The sequence below is a fragment of the Penicillium antarcticum genome (assembly GCF_028974205.1).
Source record: "Penicillium antarcticum strain IBT 31339 chromosome Unknown utg000006l_segment0_segment0, whole genome shotgun sequence".
NCBI lineage: Eukaryota > Fungi > Ascomycota > Eurotiomycetes > Eurotiales > Aspergillaceae > Penicillium > Penicillium antarcticum.
In genome coordinates this window covers 3,038,865-3,053,574 of record NW_026695304.1, presented here as the reverse complement: position 1 = coordinate 3,053,574, position 14,710 = coordinate 3,038,865, and the positions used below count along the sequence as shown (strand labels likewise).

The 14,710-nt window shown below is 51.5% G+C and overlaps 7 protein-coding genes across 7 annotated transcripts; 3 read left to right on the top strand and 4 right to left on the bottom strand.

Moving 5' to 3' along the window:
* Nucleotides 1-31: 31 nt before the first annotated feature.
* Nucleotides 32-3,434, bottom strand: N7508_007237 (cation-translocating P-type ATPase; the record flags this gene model as incomplete). Its single annotated transcript, XM_058465301.1, has 4 exons — nucleotides 32-691; nucleotides 742-2,809; nucleotides 2,860-3,125; nucleotides 3,174-3,434. Coding segments are annotated over 4 exons (3,255 nt in total), but the record flags the coding sequence as incomplete, so codon positions are not given.
* Nucleotides 3,435-4,283: 849 nt separating this feature from the next.
* N7508_007236 (RING finger protein) lies at nucleotides 4,284-5,242 on the top strand (the record flags this gene model as incomplete). The annotated part of the gene is made up of 3 exons (XM_058465300.1): nucleotides 4,284-4,369; nucleotides 4,454-4,642; nucleotides 4,957-5,242. 3 exons carry the CDS (start codon nucleotides 4,284-4,286, stop codon nucleotides 5,240-5,242), a joined length of 561 nt encoding a protein of 186 aa, XP_058319153.1.
* Nucleotides 5,243-6,323: 1,081 nt separating this feature from the next.
* Nucleotides 6,324-6,722, top strand: N7508_007235 (cytidine deaminase family protein; the record flags this gene model as incomplete). Its single annotated transcript, XM_058465299.1, has 1 exon — nucleotides 6,324-6,722. One exon carries the CDS (start codon nucleotides 6,324-6,326, stop codon nucleotides 6,720-6,722), a length of 399 nt encoding a protein of 132 aa, XP_058319152.1.
* Nucleotides 6,723-6,787: 65 nt separating this feature from the next.
* pmeA (putative pectin methylesterase) lies at nucleotides 6,788-7,864 on the bottom strand (the record flags this gene model as incomplete). The annotated part of the gene is made up of 3 exons (XM_058465298.1): nucleotides 6,788-7,215; nucleotides 7,264-7,376; nucleotides 7,425-7,864. The coding sequence occupies 3 exons, from the start codon at nucleotides 7,862-7,864 to the stop codon at nucleotides 6,788-6,790; spliced, it is 981 nt and encodes a 326-aa protein (XP_058319151.1).
* Nucleotides 7,865-8,539: 675 nt separating this feature from the next.
* On the top strand, nucleotides 8,540-9,805 carry N7508_007233 (putative extracellular exo-polygalacturonase; the record flags this gene model as incomplete). The annotated part of the gene is made up of 2 exons (XM_058465297.1): nucleotides 8,540-8,940; nucleotides 8,998-9,805. 2 exons carry the CDS (start codon nucleotides 8,540-8,542, stop codon nucleotides 9,803-9,805), a joined length of 1,209 nt encoding a protein of 402 aa, XP_058319150.1.
* A 93-nt stretch (nucleotides 9,806-9,898) lies between these two features.
* N7508_007232 (putative 2-methylcitrate dehydratase) lies at nucleotides 9,899-11,635 on the bottom strand (the record flags this gene model as incomplete). The annotated part of the gene is made up of 3 exons (XM_058465296.1): nucleotides 9,899-10,515; nucleotides 10,563-11,340; nucleotides 11,396-11,635. The coding sequence occupies 3 exons, from the start codon at nucleotides 11,633-11,635 to the stop codon at nucleotides 9,899-9,901; spliced, it is 1,635 nt and encodes a 544-aa protein (XP_058319149.1).
* A 405-nt stretch (nucleotides 11,636-12,040) lies between these two features.
* N7508_007231 (DNA cytosine methyltransferase) lies at nucleotides 12,041-13,984 on the bottom strand (the record flags this gene model as incomplete). Its single annotated transcript, XM_058465295.1, has 2 exons — nucleotides 12,041-12,473; nucleotides 12,540-13,984. 2 exons carry the CDS (start codon nucleotides 13,982-13,984, stop codon nucleotides 12,041-12,043), a joined length of 1,878 nt encoding a protein of 625 aa, XP_058319148.1.
* Nucleotides 13,985-14,710: the final 726 nt, after the last annotated feature.

The following is a 14,710-nucleotide window of genomic DNA, read 5'->3' as shown; positions in this document are numbered from 1 at the left end:
CCAGAAAAATAAAATAAATCTCTGGCACAATCTAAACCATGGAATGCTCGACCTTCATCTCACTAGCCTGGGTATCCGAGCGATCCATGGTGGTGTATCGGCTGAAATCTCTCAGACCCCTCCGCTCACCACCAGGCTGCTCACCGGCGGCCTCAACCTTGCGAGCCTGACGACGGAAGTAAACCCGCTTGCACCACTTCCAACTCTCAATACCAAGGAAGAAAAGAATAGTCTCAACAAAGACAATACCCCATTCCCAGGAGATACTGCTATGCTTAAAGACCTTGTGGTTGATAACAGGGATATAAAGAATCGGGAACGCAAGAACGAATCCAGTCATGATACCGAAGAAAAGAACCTTGTTGCGCCAGATGTCGTGCATCCACTGGGTGAAGCGACGCTTGGAGTCGGGCTGCATCTGGAAGAAGCTGCGGCGGAGGTTCATCATCTCCCAGGCAAGGAAGAGCGCGAACCAGGTCATGCAGGTGAAGGTCGTGGCGCGGGCGCGGAAGACTGTATCACAGTTGTAGGGCTTGCTCGGGTCGTTGTATTGGGTGTTGCAACCCATGGCGAGGTTTCCATCGCCCCAGCGGAACATGACCAGGGCGAACGCTGAGAGACAAAGAGCGGCCATCCAAACTCCGTAGACCAAGGTGTCGATGATAATTTCCCAAGTGAAGATTCCTTGTTTCTGCAATGCTGTTAGTTCAATTCTGATAGTAGGGGATTAGTAGAACATACGCTTTGTGGGGGTCGGTCCATAACCTCTGGGGCGGCGATTTCCATTCCCAGACCCATATCGGGAAGACCGGAGGTAATCATGATGATCCAAATGATCTCGACAGGGGCAATAGGGAAGACAGACTGGTTGCTTTCATCCTTGAAGGCCAGTCCGATAAGCAAGGTGAGAGCCAAGGCCACGTTCTCGGCAAGAAGATGCAACACGAACTTCTGGATGTTGTCGAAAATGCGACGTCCTTCTTCAATACCGTTGATAATCGAGGCAAAGTTGTCATCGGACAGCACCAGTTCGGATGCATCCTTAGCAACATCGGAACCGTTCTGGCCCATTGCAATGCCGACATCAGCTCGTTTGAGGGATGGAGAGTCGTTGACTCCATCGCCAGTCATAGCGACATACTTGCCACGGCGGTGCAAAGCGTCAATCATGCGAACCTTGGTGTTAGGGGCGCAGCGAGCAATGACCAATGGAAGAGTAGGCAACTTGTCAATCTCATCTTCGGTCAACTTGTCGAATTCGGAAGCAGTCATCACCATCGCGTCGGCGACGTCCTTGGCGATCGTATCCATGTTCGCAGGGATGATTCCAACCTGTGCTGCAATAGCACGGGCAGTTCCGGGGTGGTCACCAGTGACCATGTGGACAGAGATTCCAGCCTTGTAACATTGGCTGATAGCACCGGCTGTCTCGGGGCGAGGGGGATCGTAGAGACCGATGAGACCGTAGAATGACAGGTCCTTCTCAATCTCCTCTCTGGGAAGAGGCTCACCACCTTCCTTTGTACCGGTGTGCTCCCGGCCAGCCATGGCGAGAACCCGAAGACCCTCTTTAGCCAGGGCCTCCATGTTCTCCAGAATCTCATCCTTGATCTCGTTGTCAATGGGGACGGGATCGGCACCAGCCTTCCACTTGATCGTGGTGCATGCCTCGAGAACTCGCTCAACGGCACCCTTGGTGAAGATCATCTCGCGGGTCTTCTCGGAGCTTTCATCGCGCTTGGAGAAGATGACGGACATTTTCTTCACGCTCGAATCGAATGGATACTCAGCCTGCTGCTGCCAGACGGGCTTCTCGCCCTTGGTCCAGCGGTCCAGACCCCAGTCGAATCGAGAGGCAAAGACCTGAATGGCGATATCTGTAGGCTCACCACGAGCTTGCCATCCGTCGTTGGCGGTTTCGTGAATATGGGCCAGGTTAGCCATAGAAGCCACATCCAGATATTCCTTGAGGGCATCGTTGTCCTTTAGAAGGTCGTCTGGGCTTGAAGGCTGACCGGGTGACTGATTGTCAAGGTGAATGGGCTGCTCAGGTACCAGGCTCAGGTCACCCTCTTTGGGGTTGAGAGGGTCATTTGAGGCGCCGACTGAGTATGTTCCCACAGAGGGAATCCAAGCCCTCTTGGCCACCATGCGGCCTTGTGTGAGAGTACCAGTCTTGTCCGAGCAGATATTAGTGACAGCACCGAGTGCTTCCAGAGAGTCCAATTTCCGAACAATGACGTGTCGTTTCACCATTTGCTTCGTTCCGACCGCCATAGTGATTGTCAACACAACAACCAAGCAAGCCGGAATCATAGCTAGACCAGTAGCGACGGCGTAAATGATAACCTCGCTATCTCCACGCCAATCGTTAGAACCAGCGACAACAATGGCAAAGATTACGGCAATGGCAAATAGCAACAGAGCAAGCTTAGACAATTTCCTTTGCAACGGCGTACCAACATTGGTACCCAAGAACCGGCCAATGGCATCGGTAGTAGTCAAAGTCCAAGCCTGGATATACCATCTCTTCTTAGTTTCTCCTTCCGGGCCACGCTTAACAGGGCGGCGCTTTGAGTCTGTCCCACGCAGGGCCATGGCAATAGCTCCGATTTCGGTTCTCATACCGGTTCCAACGACCACACCACGGGCACGACCGCGAGTCACAGTTGATGAGCTGTAGGCGATGTTAAGTCTGTCACCTGGACCAGTTTCTGCGTCAAATGTGGCGTCGGCTTCTTTTTGGACTGGGAGAGATTCGCCAGTAAGGAGGGCTTCGTCGGTTTCGAAGTTGAATGCTTCTACCAATCTGAAACTGGTTAACTTCGCCCATGGAGCGGGAATGGCTGGGGTTCATACCTGACATCAGCGGGAACTGTGTCTCCCACTTTCAATTCAACCATATCACCAGGAACAATCTCGTTGGCTGGCACGGTAGATGTCTTTCCATCGCGAGATACAACACCAGTTGGTGAACTAAGGGATCGCAGTGAGTCCATGGTCTTCTCTGCTGCGTAGTCCTGGTAAACGCCGACCACAATGTTGAGGGCAATGACGGCAGCAATGAAACCACCTTCAATCCAGGACTGAATACCGAAACTGACGGCCATGGCAATAATAAGGACCTACATATTGTTAGTCGAGAGTCTCCGATAGTTCCGCTGATCACTCACCAGCATCATGGCATTGGCAATCTGTCGAATGACAATCTTGGCGAGGGAGACGCCTTCGTCTCCTTCCAGCATGTTCTCGCCATATTTCTCCAACCGAAGCTTGACTTCTCCTGAAGTCAATCCATCATCGGAGTCTGTACCCAATTCGCTGATGACATCTGTGTAGGTGAGAGAGTGGGCAGGCTGGGAAAGAGGTTGTTGGGTCTGGTCACCCTGGCCTTTCTCAGCTCTATCCTGAGACATCGCAGAGAGGGGAGGGGTCTAACTGTGGATGCAGTGATGTAGTGTACTTCTATAAGTCTCTTAAGGAGGCGTCATGTAGAAGGTATCCGCAAGAGAATGAGAGTCCATACACAGAGCAGAGTTACTTCTTTTACGCGAGTATAGAGTAATTGCTTGATTTCAATGCTTTCTTGGTTGCTGGGGCGTTCCGGGGTATAAATAAAGTCCAGTCGGACCCGATGGCGAATTACGCCTGCAACCGGGTATCTCCTCCGGAAGTCGAAGTGGTCGCAAGTCTGGGGACCATTCTCCGATATCTCAACCAATCACCCCCCCACAACCAAGTCTCGGTATCGAGCGGACTTTTGGCGCCTTCGATTCGTCTTGGGTTTCTGGGCGGCGATGACGACATGACTCTCGGCATTGGCTCGGCGGCCGGCCACGCGAGGAATGGTGGATGCTGATTGGCTGCGGAGTGCCAAGAACATTCCGGAGAGTCTGGGCGGAGACTTGGCGGGCGGCGACTGGGCTCAGATTCAATCTATTCCCGTCGGGGCAACACGACTTCTCTTGGCTGGAAATGTCTTGGCTAATCTTGGTTTCTTGGGGTTAGAGTCTTGGCAGGTGAGGTCCGAGAGTGCCTCCTTCAAATCCGCCCCGGTCTGCCGTTTGCATTCTGGTCAGACGCGTGTCGAGAGAGTATGGGAACTCGGTGATTTCTAAGTGCACTGCGGTGCCTATGCATAATACACCCGAGTGATCCGGATGTCACACCGTGTCCCTTGTCCCACATTCTCCAAAGCATTCCCATTGGGCCTCTTGGGTCTATTGGGCGATACTTGAATTTTGTTCAATTGTCGTATTCCTGCCTCACTCGCATGATCCCACATGGAGGAATCAATGCCCCGCGGGGAGATCATCGGGGTTGTGATTGGGGGTGTTGTGATATTTGCCCTGATCAGCATGATTCCGTTGTGAGTGTGTCCCCGCATAGGTCTTGGCTACGCCCCTCATGCATGCGAACACTCTCGAAGTGTTTCCCTGCTGATGACTTGTAGAACTATCATCTGGTGCCGCCGACGAGTCAATCACGAGACTTCATTGAATCGCGACGAGTGGAGGCTCGGGAATCAACAGACCCAGCAATTACCCCTGCAGGATGTCCTGGGGCATCCAGTCTCGGTGGACCGATGGCTGGAAGAACAAAATGTGCCCACAAATTCCCAGCAATATGGCCAAGACACTTGGTAAGTTGTTATCTTTCTCTCGCATCGCACTCTTTGGCCTCGATGATGTTAGTGCGGGGACATTAGGGCTGGGCACAAGGCTGAATCCGCCTTATTGGGCGCATCGGTGTCTCGTCGGCAATATTAAAGTCTGGGCAAGACCCTGGCCTTGCTGCCCTCTAATCATGGCAATCCAGGCCAATCCATGTCGACGCTATACCTATGCCATGCCTTGTCCTGTTCCATGTTCCTGGATGATATCACCTCTTGGCCAAACAGGATCAACACACACCAATCGCCTGAACCTTCTAGAAACATGGCTAACAACCCCACAGCTCCATCTGCCTCTGCGCACTGTCGTCGCCGATCTACCCGACCTATCCACATGCAGCTATTCTAGCCCGGAGTCAACGCACTCAATCCCCAATTCGGACAGAAAATCCCCATGCACACGCGGCGCGGGACCCTAGCCACGAGACCATTGTCTTGAATCGATGCAAACACGCCTTCCACCTGGCTTGTCTAAAGTCTTGGTTTGAATATCGTCGGTATAAGTGCCCGATCTGCCAAGCTTCGTATTCGCCCGAGGAGGAGGCATGCGGATCAAGACCACCATCCTGATGTCCTTGTTGTCTCTGTACACTGGTCTGGCTGGCTTTATATTTTGATATCCATGCGCTATGCTCGAGTCATAGGACCGGGCTTTGCCTTAGCTTTGTATTTAGTTGCTTTGAGATATCCAATGCGCTCGAGAATATTCTTTCTTGTCTATACACGTTGTTGTACATGATATATGTATGCATTGTCGCCCGATGCAGGATTGTAAGATGAAGTCGTTATGCACCGTGAACGAAGCATGAGACTGGTCATTCCAAGTTTTAATCCCATTATCCCTATCTGACCAGAGTCACTAGCTCAACAGTCTTCCAACCGAGTCCAACTCCTGGAGATCATCGGACAATTGCCATACCACAGCAACTGGGTTAGTGCGACGGACCACAAGCGATCTAGAACTTTTGATAATCGCCACTGATGGCATAATTCAGTCAGCCGGTATAAATGCCCAGCTTGTTGATGGGTCTAAATCTTGCTCCCTTCGCCTTGTGGCAAGTAACTCATAGCATTATAGACCTTTGTTTAACGAATGGATGTTCCCAAAGCAAGTTGAGTTTTTACTATTGTGAGGGCGAATTGCGCAAGGTCTCTCGCGCATGAAATAGGTGTGACTTCACCAAGGCTTCCTGGGCCTTGAGAGTAAGTCTGAATGGTTCAAGGGTAAATTTCCATAGTAGGTGGCAACATATACCTCGATCAAAGCCAGAAAAGTAACGTAAATATTTTTTATCGTTGCAGAAATATTTATCTGGGATACATTGTTTTCGTTGTATACGTTTTCTACTATCTATACATGATCGACCATTAAAATAGTTTCTAGTGCCGAGATTTAGAATCGCATTCAAACTCATGTGTAGATGGACGGTAAGTTTTCAGAGTGACCTCCAAGCCTCTGAGCTGTCATATTAGCTTATTAGAGATGAATATGCTGTTGACTTGGTCTATCTCAGGTTGAGTTGAAGTGTAAGTCGGGCACCGGAAAAGGAAACGAGCATCCCGCGCACAGAGCCCCCAACTGTATCACGAGGCCGTTTACTTCCAACAATCACTAACCTCATTTGATCAGCTCCTCTCCTCTATTTTCAACATGGATCTTACTCAAAAAGAATGCGCCCTCATCGAACTCGCAAGAAACACAATCAATTCAATTCCCAAATCAGACAACCACAGCGTCGCCAGCGCAGGCCTCTCTGAAAATGGACAAATCTTCACCGGTGTCAATGTCTTCCACTTTACCGGTGGACCATGTGCTGAGCTCGTCGTTCTCGGGGTTGCCGCCGGTTCAGGGGCTCAGAAACTCACGCATATCGTTGCAGTGGGCGAGGATGGTCAAGAAGGAGCCATCGTGAGTCCATGCGGTCGCTGTCGACAGGTGCTGCGTGATCTTCATCCTAGTATTAGGGTGGTTGTACAGGAGAAGGACGGAGGTACGGTGTCTGTACCTATTGATGAGTTGTTACCTTATGCCTATGATCTTCGGGAATGACAATTCAACATTAACTATTGGCCTATGGAAGATATCAAACATCATTGTACACAAACACCAATCAATCAATAACTAGAATCAATCCAAGAGCCATAATCACTACCCAAAACAGTCTTCTTGGTCACAGCCGCTGAGATAGAAGTCTCATACAGTCGGCTCGAAGTATCAGCTCCATCTCCAGAGTTATTGAACTCATAATACGCCGGCGTAGCCCCATCAGCCATAGTATTCCAGCCCTTGGCATTGATCAAACTGCCAATGTTGGAGTTCTGATAGATGACACGAGCCAGAATGCGCCACGGACGACCGAGGTACTGCGTACCGTCAAGGGTAACACCCGGCGCAGCCTTGATATTGCAGTGATCAATGGCATACCAGGCAGTGTCACTGGCTACCTCGCGTGACATGGCAGTAATGGCACCAGGGCCGTTGGCGACAATGTCACATTCACCAAACCAGGCCGAGGCATCGCCGAAGATGAAGTCGACGTTTCCTATAATCTCTTAGTATCCATCGAGATAGGTGATCGTGCTGGACTCACCCTCAATCAGGCAGTTGGAATAGTACTGAGTTCCAGACTTGGCGTACAAAGTATCCTGATAGCCAGAGAATTGACAGCCATAAAAGCCGAGCTTATCGGCATTCGCAACCATTCTAGAATAGTCAGTCTCTATCTAACCTCAGATATTCCGGTAGACTCACGCCACAGCCTGCGATCCCGCTCCATATCCATTCACAATGTTAATGTTATACATCTTCAATCCGTCCGAGACAACGTTAACAGTCGCACTCTTATCCAAACTTCCAGCAGTGGCAGAATTGATAGAATGCGTAATAGTCACGGTGTTCTTCTTGTAAGACCCCGTATCAGCAGTCTGCCCATACAGGGTCAGGGCACCCCCATATTTGATGATAACCTGCTCGGTGTATGTGCCAGCAGCAATGTAGATACACGCAGCAGCAGTCGAAGAACCGAGAACAGAGACGGCAGCTCCGACACTCGAGTATGTACCACTAGAACCGACAGTCAAACATCCAGAGGGCGCGCTTGTCCTTGCGGTGCGACGTTGTAGTTCTGTCGGGGCGCCGATGACGCCGGCACCAAGGGCTAGGGCTGAGAGGAGAGGTTTGGCAAGATGCATGATGTGCAAACGTGGCCAGAGAGGATATGATCGCCCCTGATGTGCGATTGTATGGATATTATATGCAGATCCATGGTATCATTGGAGCAGACCTTGTCCTGTTCATACCCCCTGTTTCAAGGGCCAGCCATGTCTCATCGCATAGCAGACGGAGCTATAGTTGAGACATAGCTTCTCCACTCCGATTTTCCCGTGAATGACAGGCGCATGCAGAGCTGTGATATTTAGGCTGATATACCCACCGCTACTCCATTTGCTCCCTGTCATTTTGAATGTCTAGCATGTGGCCAAGCATGTGGCTGTTCACCGTGTTTCAAACAAGGGGTTCGCAGCTCCGAAGTAGGTACAGCTAGATCCGGGGAAATCAGATGAAAAAGCCGTGCGAACGCCATTTCCCCGGAATTAATTGGCAGCCATGAACTAATAATCCCGCTTCCTGCAGGTACACCTAAAGAATGACGACAAAAAAGCAAAGGAACAAAAATATTCCTCGAATAGCGGGGCGCGTTTCAGAAACACGCTTGTTTCTCCGTCGAACTATGAAACCTCACCTCCGGTGCTACTATAGATTGGCCAGATATTAACCATCTATGCTTAGCGATACAGCAGAGTAAAGAACTACAGATAAATTGGCTACCAATTTCCCCCCTGACACAATGAAAATAGCCAACAACCATGCCATCCCTCTCCAAGACCCTCACAGCCCTCGCGCTGCTCACACAAACCCTCGCATTGACTCCGACAAAACCACTCAATGCCCGCGCTTCAACCTGTACACCAAAAGCCGGTGGATCATCTTCAGTAGATGATGTCCCAGCCATTACGTCCGCAATCGCATCATGCGGAAAGGGAGGCACGATCGTTATTCCCGCTGGAAGTACATACTACCTGAACAGCGTGCTGGACTTTGCAGGCTGTACCGGCTGTGACTTTCAAGTCGAGGGGCTGTTGAAGTTCTCTTCGTCGACGAGTTACTGGGAAGGACGCACGGCCATGATAAACATCAAGAATATCAATGGGCTCAAGATCCGCTCGTTGACTGGCGCTGGAGTAATCGATGGAAATGGACAGAACGCGTAAGTCACCTTGTTCTTCCTCCCAATACATCCAACCAATACTAACACAACGCATAGATGGGACCTCTTCGCAAGTGACAGCAGCTACGCGCGCCCAACTCTCCTCTACATAACAGGCGGATCAAACATCGAGATCTCAAGCCTGCGCCAGAAAAACCCACCCAACGTCTTCAACTCAGTAAAAGGCAACACAAAGAGGGTAACCTTCTCGCATCTAAAAATGGATGCAACATCCAAGAGCGACAACGAGCCCAAAAACACCGACGGTTTCGACATCGGCGCCAGCACAGATGTCACCATCAGCAACGTCGATGTCGACAATGACGATGACTGTGTCGCCTTCAAGCCTGGCTGTGATGGTGTCACTGTCACCGATATAACCTGCACGGGCAGTCATGGGTTATCTGTTGGATCTCTGGGCAAAGGGTCGTCCGATACAGTGAAGAATATCTATGTATCCGGCGCGACGATGATCAATTCAACCAAGGCCCTTGGTATAAAGACATACCCGTCTGGCGGATCTCATGGGTTATCAACAGCGAGCAATGTAACGTGGAGCGGTGTTGTTGTTGATGGGTGCGACTATGCGGTTCAGATTCAAAGTTGTTATGGGGAGAATAGTGAGTACTGTGAAGAGAATCCCGGGAATGCCAATTTGTCTGGTATTGTGATTGAGGATGTTAGCGGGGTGACGAGTGGGAAGTATGGAGCGGTGACTAGCAATTTGAATTGTGGATCTGGGGGCACTTGTGATGTGAAGATTGGTTCTTATACAGTCAAGCCAAAGTCTGGGAGTGGCAAGGTGCTTTGCGCGAATACGCCGTCTGATTTGGGGGTTACTTGTACTGCTGGAGCATCGGGGTGATCCACGGGTTATGGAAGAAATGTATCTATACAATTTTGCGGTATATACGTTCACGGTGTAATCTTAGTCTCTTTCCTCATTGATCATTGCGGTTTACGCGTTGGCAACCATCTTGTCCTTGACGTAGAGGTCGACATATTGGTCGACATCGTAGTTCTCCAGCTGAGGGCGGTCCCAGCCCACCTTCAGCAGCTCATCGACGCGAGCCTGGTCGAAGTGTGCCTCGAGATGGCGCTTGTACTTGGCCAGAATCTCGGGCTTAGCCTCCTCGCGACGGAGACGGTGGCCGAGAGGAGCCTCAACGGCGATCTCCTCGAGAACAGTGCCGTCATTAAGAGTGACGGTCAGTGCGTTGGGGATGGTACGCTTGGTGGGGTCGTGGTAGTCAGTGGTGTACTGAGTATCCTCGACACAGCGGATGCGCTTGCGAAGGTCCTCCAGCAGGGGAGAGGTGGCGGCCTCGGAGCCGTCAGCGTAGTCGCTGGCGGTCAGACGGCCGAAGACGAGCATGGTGGCCACCATGTACTGCACGCAGTGGTCGCGATCGGCAAAGTTGTCCATCTCCTTGAACTGCTTGTCGATGATGCGAATGCAGGCCTCGTGTGTGCGGTTGGTGATCTCCTTGATATCCTTGGCGCTCTTGCCCATGGAGGCGAGCTTGGCGTTGACCTTTTCGGCGGCCTCAATGGCAGTCTGCGAGTGGAATTCAGCTGTACAGGGTTAGTATAGTCAATCATATCGGGTGAAGTGCACTTACCAGGGTAGGAGACCTTGAACAGAACGTTCTCCATGACGTAGCTGCCGTAGGGGCGCTGGAACTGGAACTTCTTGCCCTTGAACAGGACATCGTAGAAGCCCCAGGTTGGGGCAGAGAGAACGGTGCGGAGACCTCCCTCACCCTTCTGGACCTTCAAGACCAGGTTGACAGCGCGCTGGCAGGCATCACCGGCAGCCCAGGACTTGCGGGACATGGTGTTGGGGGAGTGGCGGTAGGTACGGAGACTCTGGCCGTCCACCCAAGCCTGGGTAATAGCATCGGCGGTCTGCTTCTCAGTGAGACCCATCATCTTGGAGACAACAGCGGCGGTCGCAACCTTGACGAGAACAACGTGGTCAAGGCCGACCTTGTTGTAAGAGTTCTCCAGAGCAAGGACACCCTGAATCTCGTGGGCCTTGATCATAGCCTCAAGAACATCACGGATCTTCAGGATCTTGCCGTTACCAAGGTTTCCACCGGCGCGGTTGGTGCGGGAAATCCAGTCAGCCACAGCGAGAATACCGCCCAGGTTGTCCGAGGGATGACCCCACTCAGCAGCGAGCCAGCAGTCATTGTAATCGAGCCAGCGGATCATCGCACCGATGTTGAAAGCACCGTTGACGGGATCCAACTGGTAAGGAGTACCAGGGACACGGGTACCATTGGGGACAACAGTACCGTCAACAACCGGACCAAGCAGCTTGGCGCACTCCTTGAACTTCAAAGCCTCCAGTCCACAGCCGAGAGTGTCCAAGAAGACCAAACGGGCAGTATCGAACTGTAGAAAACATCAATCAGCTTAATTCAGGGTTCCGGTCACCCGCTCCACTTACCGCCAAGTCGGAGTCCACCTTGTAGTCGTGGATGTACGAGGCCATGTCCTGGATCTCAGGGTCATACGCCTTGTCGCTAGGGACCGCAGGAGCGGCAGACTGACGTGCGGCCATGGTCGAAAAGCGAGGAGTGTGAGTAAGTGTAGGGACTGAAATGCGAGAAGAAGCGAATGTGGGCAATCTGGAGATGCGGGCCAAAGTGCGGGGAGCCGTGTGGGTCAAGCGCCTCACTGGCAACATAATGGAAGACAGGGCAATGGTCGCAATTGACCTGGAATAGAGTGAGGAAGAATAAAAGGAGACTGAGAGGGAACGGTGAAGGTGAAGGTAGAGAGAGGGAGAGAAATGGAGAATGTTGGGGAATTGGGGAAAGGAAAGGGATGTCAAGCTGACTTCATGCCGAGGGTCGGTTACTGTCGGTCCGACACTGATCTACTTACGCTACACTACAAGTTACTTTGGCTAATTATTTCTGCATATTGAGTTCTGGTATTTGCTGTGGTACAGAGTACATCTCCGAAATCAGGAGAATCAGGTCAATGCGAAACCGAAATTCGGAGGTATCAAAAGAAGGGAGCAAAACCGCGAAACAAACAAGAACAGTGTGATTCCTCGGACCAATTGACCTCACATGGCGATCGGCGATCAATGCCAGACTCCACTGGCCTCCTTTGCGTCCGACTCTCGCAAGCTCTGGGCAACCTCTGTGTAAACGGCCTTTGCGAGAAAAGGGGGCACCGCATTGCCAATCTGCTTTCGCACATTGCTGTCGGAAAACTCAAACTCCATGGGGAATGTCTGAAGACAAGCCATCTCGCGATCAGTAAAGGGTCTCAGCCCCGTGGGGTGATAGTTGTACTCTCCACCTCCGCAAGTAATGGTCTTGGCAGGACGGTGTCCGTCAAACGGGGCGCGGTGCGCGAGACGCCAGCGATGAAGGGCTTTCTCGACATCGTGGTTCCGGGTATCATCTGGGATGTCTGCAATAGCCGACCAGATGGTGGTGCGAGGGAGAAGGCCAGGGGCGGAAATCAATCCGTGAGTTGGTTGAGGGAAGTGAGGCAGGGTCTCTCCGGGACTGTGGTCACCTGGTTAGCGTTGCCCTGAATAACTTCGTCTCTTTCTTCTTTTTTCTTTCACTTACCCCGCAGCAATGACCACCAGCCTCTTTCGCTCCTGAGGGACACCATAGTCGTCGCAGCGCAATACCGACCAGCGGAGAGAATACCCGATCTCCACCAGGTCAAGAAGGACCCGGTGAAAGATTTCAGCCCATCGTTCAGGCAGTCCGGCAGTCTCCTCCATAGTCAGAACTCGAGGCTTCGCGCTTCGGCACAAGGATCCAGCGGAGAAGATGCATGCTGAATTAGCATCATCCTTGGCGCACTGCACAGTGTGGGCGGGGGAGAATGTCTGGCAGGGAGGTGAACAATGGCAGATGTCCACACGCGTCCAGTTAGGATCGTTGGTAAGGAAACTGAAGAAGTCGGCATGCTCAATCTCAACGCCGTCAAAGTTGCGCTGGTAGGTATCGACGGCATGGTCCGAATTGTCAACGGCCCACCTGATGTCCAGTCCTGCTTGTCTGGCGCCGCAGGACATACCACCGCCACCACAGTACGCATCACCAAAGGTGTATGCTTGCGCCTTTCCAGTTACAGTGCCCGTAAGGTCGATAACATCCCTGTCGTTATGCATTTCATCGGCTGAAGCCTGGCCCTCTCCGAAAAACGTCGTCCGGCCTTGTCCTCGCCATTCATCACGAAGCTGAATGGATGTCTTTCCAAACCCGGCGTCACTCTCTCGGAAGTTGAGATATTCAATGGCAGTCTGGTCGGTCGTTAAAGGATGTTGGTCAGGGATGATGACAACACCCTGCTGGCGAATGGTAAGTTTGAGACGGCAAGTGAGTTCGGCAGTGGGCTCATCGAAGTCGGTGCGATGGTTGGTGAAGCGAATGTCGCAAATTTTCTTGACATGCTTGGAGCCCACCGAGTCCATCTTCTGCGTGACCCAGATCAATTCGTTTTCCTGCTTAGGAAGATACATCTTAACGTGAGGGTGCGTGGCACGAAACAGATGACGGCCGGTGAAACGCACGTCGAAGGGCATAGGGTCAACTTGCTCAATCCTAAGAAAGGAGCCGTCCTTGAGCTCCAGGGACATGCCAGCACGGTAGAGGATACCACCAATGGTGGCCTCCAGGAAGTGACGGGTCGGGGCAGGTTGTCCGGATGCCTGACGCTTCATGACCCGCAGGATAGACCGAGAAGACTGCGCAAATTGGCCATGCTCCATTTTATCAATGTCAGCTACGCGAGAGGGACCGGAGACATTTTGTATAACCGAAGTGAGGGTCTGCACGTCCTCGTTATCCTCAGAATCGGAGGTCAGGTCAATGAACGCCTGAGCATTGGGGAACTTTGCCGGCGTACAAATGTGCGCAAAGAGGGAATGCTCAATATTCACCTCGTCCTCATCGTCACTCATGGTCAAGTCCATCGCGGCGGCGATTGACTGCTGGCCGCGCGAGACCTGGGGGTATCCGAAGGGAGATACCGAGACGCGAGCTCGGTCGACTGCAGCCATGGCTGCGGTGCGGAGGGTTGGGGGTGGAGTTTGAGGTAAGAAGTGACGAAAGAGAAGGAGGGAAAGCGAAACCCCAGTGAGCTGAGTCTGATATCGCGGGGTATCGAGGTTGAGATGACTTCGCCTCCAAGAGACAAAGCAAGATGTACAAAATTGGCAATTTTTGTCTGAAGAAAGAAAGTGCAAAGTGCAGGGTAAATTTATCTGAGGAACTTGGGTGTCTCGAAATCGATGCTATTCAGAACTCAGAACTGAGACTGCTATACTATGTGCTGCGCGATCTACTAAGTTATGGCAACGAGCTGGAAGGGCTGGGTATATCTACTCATTCAACAAAGCGAACTAGTCTCAATGGGAATGTGAAGCATAAAAGACAAGATGTAACAAAGGTATTCAATGAATTTATACTGTACTGTAAATGTAGATGTTGATTTCCCCTTTCGGCCACTAGGGCACAGCTGACTCATCCCTGACTAACCGGCCAACGAGAAAAAAAACTCGAGCTCCACCGAACCAAACCACAGAACAAAATTTCACTATGGAGCGACTTCCCTCCTCTTCTCTCTTGGGTGGTGATTGTCTATCCCTCTATCCCCCTGATTTCTGTAAGTTGCTTTGTTTTGTTCTTTCTGTTGTGTTCACCCCCTCTCTATGATGAATTTGGTTTTTTTATAGATGTTAGACTTCCTAAGCAATCATTGCGGAGAAACATCCATACTGATTTGA